At 31.0% G+C, this 7,833-nt stretch overlaps 1 protein-coding gene across 1 annotated transcript; it reads left to right on the plus strand.

Annotated features, from left to right (window-relative positions):
• The first annotated feature begins 3,962 nt into the window (after nt 1-3,962).
• Nucleotides 3,963-6,793, plus strand: LOC131847175 (uncharacterized). Its single transcript, XM_059196655.1, has 4 exons — nt 3,963-4,706; nt 5,256-5,336; nt 5,752-5,902; nt 6,506-6,793. The coding sequence occupies exons 1-4, from the start codon at nt 3,963-3,965 to the stop codon at nt 6,688-6,690; spliced, it is 1,161 nt and encodes a 386-aa protein (XP_059052638.1). The 3' UTR covers nt 6,691-6,793.
• Nucleotides 6,794-7,833: the final 1,040 nt, after the last annotated feature.

The following is a 7,833-nucleotide window of genomic DNA, read 5'->3' on the forward strand; positions in this document are numbered from 1 at the left end:
TCACTGTCGATAGCGAGCGGTGGGATGGAAAAAGATAACCGTTTATAAATATATAATAAATAGCCCTGGACAATTAACACAGACTGATACTGAACTGATATAGATATTTTTATTTTGTAAATACATATATAATATACATATAAAACACCCAGACCGATGAAAACAATCGATGACCGATGAGTACAATTGTTTGCACCGTGCGAGAAATCGAACCCGCGACCATCGGATGTAAAGCGGTGTGACCACCGAGGCAGTCGAAATATATAAATAATCTTATGAATTTAATTTATTCTAATTTGTTTGTGTGCGCGGGGTGCGGTGTACGGTGCTCCCCCTTGCCTCCACCGTTGCTGGAGCTTGCATGTATGGAGCATTGCGAATATAAAATATCTACATTAGTAAATTAATAAATTCATAATTGATAGACCGTTACGGTATCTATATATATTCGGATGTAAATAAGTATCGCAGTAAGGACGAGTATATAAAGTGATCAACATAATTAATTGATTTTTGGAATATATTCAGAGCCAAAAAGTCTTTGTGTATACCAAAAATTTAGCCGTTCGGAGCCATTCAGTCACGAATTATTAGTAAAAAAAGTGTCGAGTATATCGTACTATCGACGAATATATATGGCCACATCGCAAAATAGAATGCGACGTTGCCATACCGCCTGAGATATACGCGATAGAGGTCAAGTTATTTATATATATATATATATATATATATATATATATATATATATATATATATATATACATATACATAGATAATTTTTTTCGTAAATACTATTATATTATACAAAGAAAACACTCAGACCGATACAAACAATCATACTCATTAATACAAATGTTTGTGCCGTGCGAGGAATCGAACCCGTGACCATCAGACATAAAGCGGTATGCTAGACAGCTAGACCACCGAGGTCGTCAACGGATGTTTGTTAATCGTTCACATAAAAACTACAGAAGAATGAAACTCTTACTAATATTATAAATGTAAAATTTTTTGAGTGTTAGGATGGATAACTACTAAACGGATTTTGATGAAACTTTACAATAAATATAGCATATACATTAGAATAACACATAGGCTACAACATGTGCACGGGTAGTATCTTATATTACGACCATTCTCTTCTTGTTATGAGTTTGCATTCCAAAACGATAGAATGAAAAATTATGACTATTCAAAAGAGTTTACATTAAGTTTAATCTGTTAAATCATATTTACTGAGCAAGGCCTATTACTCACTAAACGATTACTTGAATGACGAGCGTGCATGGCAATAGTTGTTCATGCACTGAATTTTCATTTAATGTTAGACATAGACACCTATATAAAAATAAATTGTAAATAAACTGGCTTTAAAAAAAAAAGTAATTCAATTGAGTTTCTTGCCAGTTCTTCTCAATTGGATCTATATACTGAACTGGACGGTAGGGAAAAAATAAAATTATAATGTAAAAATTTGACGTTCATAAGCGGCTAAAATGTCCTACATGAATAAATGATTTTTGAATTTATTTTAATACAGATTATTTCAATTTCTTACTACCTTTATAAATTGCGCAGATCCATTTTTTTATAGAAATGGCGATAGCAATCTATCATTGTTGGTAACTGGTAACTGTTTTATAAACCTTTTTTATTTTCTATATTTTTATAAACACTATATTGTTTTATATATGACATAAGTCAATACAATATTTCTAGACCTGCCTGTGCCGTTTTCTTTTGCTCGTCGTCTTGATCTCCATCTTTCACAACCATATCACGTTGACCGTCACGCGGTTCCCCCTGAAAACATATATATATATATATATATATGTGTGTAAAGTGTACAATTGTCAAATGTGTATATGTAATAATGGTTGACAATAAACGTTTTTCTTTCTTTCTTTCTTTCAATGGAGTGAGTAAGGGTCTTCTTGGCCAGTTCTGTGTGGCAAACAACAGTATTTGCCATGGGACATCAAATAGGTGTAAGATAGTATGGATTATTATAAATACACACGGGCGCTCCTGTGTGTATTTATAATAATCCATACTATCTTATAAATCTATTTTGGAGTTTTTCCACCATGAAATTGACTCATATAGATTCTAGGTAATTAGCATTTTTTTCCAATTTACAAATACTTGCGTATTTTATAGAATATTTTGATACTCAGTATGCAGTACAAACTATCAAATAAGTTAAGTCCTGGATGCTCAAGTGCATAATGAAATAAAAACTCATATTGAGTTCTTAAAGTATGATATTCAGGCATCAAAACCACCCTTAGCGATGTTTAGTTCGATTTAATAGATTTTTTTATACACTGTAGATGGTAACGATTACCGTAGTTCTTAGATGACCGAAACACTAGCGGTGTCATATGTGCGTTGCCGACTTTTAAGAAACCTTAATAACCCTTCTTGAAAAACCCCATACTGTTGTCGCTCAAGACAACCTCGGCAGGGAATTTAAGCTACAATCTAAGTTTATGCGAGAGGAAGCTCCTCTGAAACTACACTGTCTGAGACCACTTAGGGATGAATGTGTCTAGGGATGAATGGTAAAAATAAATCGTGGGCATCGTGTCGAACAATTCTTCAAAATACAGCCCGTTGTATATTCGGTAGAACACACAAAGCGAAATAATACGCTGCAGTAATCTGTATATGTAATTACTAGCTATGTTTATGTTAATGAGGTTATAAATAATTATCGCGACAGAACAGTAAACTAAGACGAAGGGTTCATAACTTTGTTAAAGAAATTGGCAAAATTAGTTAAATTTTGTTTTATAAATTACTCTTGAGTGTACTTATACCTACGAGATATTTAGAGATAAACATTCCACCATAGATCGGCAAAAGTGAGTTTTAAAAGTTGTTTGCGGGTTTACCCCAAAGTTGTTGCCCTGAAGAGTAATCAAACACTCCAAAATACACTTTGAACGCAACTCAATTACAACGCTAAATGTAGTAGGATTATGGCAACTTTGATATTGGAAACGTTGAAGTTCTGAATTGCCTATTCCAGACTATTCTCATATTTCGATTATTACAAATGTAAATACAGTTGTATAGTTATATGTTAGAAGGTACTAATTTATATTTTGGATAAAAGGAAGTCTTGTTTAGTTTTTGCTTCGACTTTTCAAAAGAAAGATGGTTTTTAGGGGATATTGCGTATAATGCTAATGTATATTTTAAACTTATTGTAATTTAATTAATTAATGTAAACAGTATATATCTCTCGAATGTTCTCGAAACTGTTTTATGGTTTACAGGGTGCACTATTCGGCGTAGTCCGAATTATCTTCAGATAAGAAAAGGTTTATCCTATTCTACTTGCAATTCGCGTAAAAAGTCATGTCTGTATGCCAAAGTGAGATAATATTAGAAATTTATATTACTTATTTATAATATCTACAACATACGTGTAAATTTGTTAGCTATATTACTCATAGATAATAAAATTTCTGGAGGCTTCTGAGAAGGCATTACAGTAATTATTTTCATTAACTGTACCTGATATTTTGTCAGAAGGAACAGTAAATTAGATAATTTAATGTTGGTATGAAGTTTGTACAGGTTGTATATAGTATTTTACAACGTTTACTGTACAGACTCATATTCACACAAATGCAAAAAGTGTTGTTTTATATATCTATACGCCCTTTAAGACTACATGTGAATATTAAAAAAAATTGTAAGTTACTTCCTTGTAAAATAGATAAATATTAATTATAATTTTATGACTTACATAAGCACCGGTTGGGTAGCGCGAGTAATGTAGGTACGATCCAATTAATTAGTGTAATGACTTGCTTGCGGTGTGTTTAGTGGATACACAATACATTACGGCTGAAAATAAATTACAAATATTATTTATTTTGTAGCCATTAGGAAATGAAACATCACCGAAGTGCCATAATGATCATTTGGGTGAGTGTAGTGGTACCAATATGGCGACTCCGAGTGTCCGCGTCAACACTTTCTTGCAATGGAAGGAAAAACCCTTTATCGACAAGCTCTCCAAATTCTATATAGTAGCCGAAATGGTTTTAGGGCTTAACCGGTTACCACTTGTAATCTGCAACATGAGGTTCTTTTATTTGCCTCTGATGATATCTTACTCTCTTTTGTTAATAGTGACTATAATTTTCTCTACAATTTACACGTATGATACTAGATATGTTGCCGTTGTAGTAGTCATGAATATGTGTGAGTACATCTTTGCTATCATCTTTAATTTCATCACTTGGAAAAGGATGCAGCGTTTTTACATCGAATTGTCGACGTTCGATGCCGAAGTGGGTTGCAGGCCAAAAGTCACGCGTGGTTCTATAGGGAATTTAGTGCAAACGCTCATTCTATTATTGCTATTCGGTGTTTTCTATATAATGTCATTTAGTATGGATAATTGGAATGACTTGCTACTGCCGCTGGTGCCGGTGAATTTGATTCATGCCATGGAGGTTCATTACTATGGCCATTTACTTAGCCTCCTCATCCCGAGGCTACGATTGCTTAACTATTATGCGGAATCAACTTTGTCCAATGACAAAGCTATTGCTGCTCCGAAAGTGGAAGAATTTGTATATTTTAAATATAACAATATCACAAACGGACAAATGAAAAAGTTAATGGATCTCTATCATATTATCATTAAAGCCTACGATTACATGGTGGAGGCAATTAAATGGCAGGTAATTATCATATTAACTATACCTAGAAATCTATTTTACTAAAAGAAACACGAGAATGACAATGTGTCTTGATCTGCGTTCCAAAATTTTCGTTTAGACAAAGATTCAATTCTTTTCTAGTATCGCATTACTACGCGTCTAATGAAATGGTAACTGTCAACAAAGATAGGTTCTTTTTTGTCAATAATTTAATAGAATCTAATTTCAGTTTCTTTATAATATTCTGTTGATATATTTTTATACTGTTTTCTACTCATATTACGAAAATCAGAAGTATAATTGAATAAATTAATAATATCAACTTTGAATATTAACTGCAATTTTAGTAGTTGTTTATTTATACTTTTCAGTAACTATAATGTTTTTATGAGTGGAATATACCTACCTTTTTTGGGTATACCTACTTACGGTGGAGTATTGTATTAATTACTTTCAACATAAGAATAATACAATTTTCAGTTACTACGCTACCCAACGTTAAATGCCAGTTTTTTCAGCATTGGTAATTTAAAAAAAAAATTAATTAAATTTTTCTATGTAAATTTTCAGTTACTCGTGATTATAATAACTTCATTTATCTCAATATTGGCGTTTTGTTATAGTATCTCTATAACTATTATCTGCAATACAGTAAGTAGATAATCTTCTTTTGACTAATTAGTTTCAGCATGTGAATATGAGATGAGATATATATATATATATACCATACAAAGTATACTGAAAAGGTCTGTTATGAATTTTTAATAGTTATTATCCAATGTAACCATGCTGTATTTACAATTAATTTCTTTGAACAGTTTTTTTGAATAACACCAAATTCAAAATAATTCGACTGACTCGTAATACTTTCAATAACTAATACCGTTAGATACTTGTTGCCAAGATCACAGATGGTATTTTACTACATACCTAAAGCAAATTCTCATAAAAAAATCTTCCATGAATATGTATCTAGTTCTATAATTTCAGAATTGTTGTAATAAACCACTTCGTTACATTTTGTATAATTAAATAACTCAAAATGATGCTAATTATGTTATTTTAGGATCCTTTAATGGATGTAATATCGGACATGGGTCTCACCATAGGACAAATGATACCACTATTTTCCCCATGTATGTTCAGTGATAAAGTTCACAATGAAGTACGACGCCTTAGAGAGCTTCTAGCCTCCAGACTATATGAAAATAAACTTGGTGAGTACGTAATTAAACTTACAAATTTCAGTAAACACCTATCATTATTTATCTAAAATAATAATAAAATTAGTTACAATGGTACAAAAGTATCGCCCTTTCCTTTGCTCATAGTAATTCAAGCATTACTGGTACTCTAAAACATATAGTTGTATTTAATAAAAAATAATCGTTGGTTTTAATAATAAAAGTCAACTAATATATAGATATTATTATCTATTAATGAAGAGAAAAAACATTTAAAAATCGTATTGTTACAGTCATGAGTATATATGTTCGAATTTCACTAAAATGCATTACTGAAATACGTACCCTGATGATTTCTGATAAGAGCACACAAATGCACAGATATACAGACAAAAATTTTAACAATAATTGTTTCCAAGTTATAATTACTTTATAAAATCCCTCACTAAAAACTTCTGTCACATATGTTCCGTGTACAGACAGCTAGGTACAATTTTATTGTATGTAATGTATAGTATAAAAATTTCAGTAGGATATAATTAATGTAGACAAATAATAAAATACTTACCATACAGATACGGAAGTATATTAAAATTATTATTAATTATTAGTAATAATAATAATTCTTGTTTACAGATAAATCTAGTCGTAGCACAGCACGGGCTTTGCTTGCTTTGACTGAAGCTAGAGATTTATCATTTTCACTATTACGAATGCTGGAAATTGATATTTCATTGCCGTTCAAGTTCATAGGCCTGCTTATCACTTACCTTATAATTCTTCTTCAGTTTGAAAAAGTAATCAACCCCGATCCACAATAAAATTTCAATCAATTATTAAGTTGTGACTGATGAACAATCATAAAAACAATAGAAAATTATACTGTCAGTCTGTCCTTTAGCAAAGAACTTACAAGAAATTAGAATAAGCATAACTATAAAGAGGCAGGTATTGGAAATTGCAAATACATATAATTTTTAGCTTTAGTTTTTAGTATCTTAAAAATTAAGTTGCTTTGGGATCTATAAATGTGTGTTGTTGTTTTTACAATAAATTAAATAATGTCAAAAATGTTTACTTCAATTTAATCAACATTGTGTTCCAAATAATAATACTATTTTTTATTTCGGTGTTCCCCAAATAATAAACCTACTATTATATAGATAATAACCCAGGCCGTAGTTCACATTGCTATCTACTCCTAAACCATACTAAACAAAGATGTACTATGGGTACTAAACAATTGATATAAGTACACAGTAGTATTTAAATACTTTTTCTGGATTTCCAGAAAAAGTATTTAAATACTATTATGTATATATAATATATACAGAACACCCAAACCAACATAATTAATCATACCCAAAAATACAAAATATTGGTATTATGTAAGGAATCGAACTTGCAATCGCGCTGTCCATCAAAACTAAAGTTAGATACATTAGTATTTACTAAGCCTGTAAAATGCAAATTTTTATGAGAACAGGAAAAGTAATACGTATCTATCTGTCTAAAAATAACAGAGAATAGAAACATCACAGAACGGAGGGACGAACAGTGAAAGCTTCACGTAAAATTTAATTGGCAATAAATCTCGGCTTACGGGTTCAGAGTTCTCACTTTTAGTATTTTATTTTATTAATTAATTCAAAAGGAAATTCTAATATAATTAACCGAAAAGCGACTTAATTTGTGGATGGCAAGATTCGAAGAGAAGTAACTAATATGTCGAATTATCAAAGGAAACACAGGTAACCTGAAGATCTTCAACTTTCTAATAAGCTCTCATAAGTAATTCCTTTGAAGAGGTCGTATCAATTATCTATTGATGATTCAATTTAACTCCGAGCATAGAGAAAGTCGTTTGCTATAAAAACATCCTAAGCTTCTCATCGAAAAAGAAAATTAAGATGAATTCACTTCTAAGAAATGAACGAACAGTGTTATTCGAATAAGAATTTATT

This window comes from Achroia grisella, unplaced genomic scaffold (genome assembly GCF_030625045.1).
Source record: "Achroia grisella isolate CSIRO2021 unplaced genomic scaffold, CSIRO_AGI_Agris_v1 utg516, whole genome shotgun sequence".
Lineage (NCBI taxonomy): Eukaryota > Metazoa > Arthropoda > Insecta > Lepidoptera > Pyralidae > Achroia > Achroia grisella.

Excerpts from the sequence above, each read along its gene's own strand:
- LOC131847175 (XM_059196655.1), top strand. The coding sequence starts at position 3,963 with ATGGCGACTCCGAGTGTCCGCGTCAACACTTTCTTGCAATGGAAGGAA. Across the intron at positions 4,707-5,255 it reads TGGAGGCAATTAAATGGCAG|TTACTCGTGATTATAATAAC; the intron begins GTAATTATCATA and ends GTAAATTTTCAG. Across the intron at positions 5,337-5,751 it reads TAACTATTATCTGCAATACA|GATCCTTTAATGGATGTAAT; the intron begins GTAAGTAGATAA and ends ATGTTATTTTAG.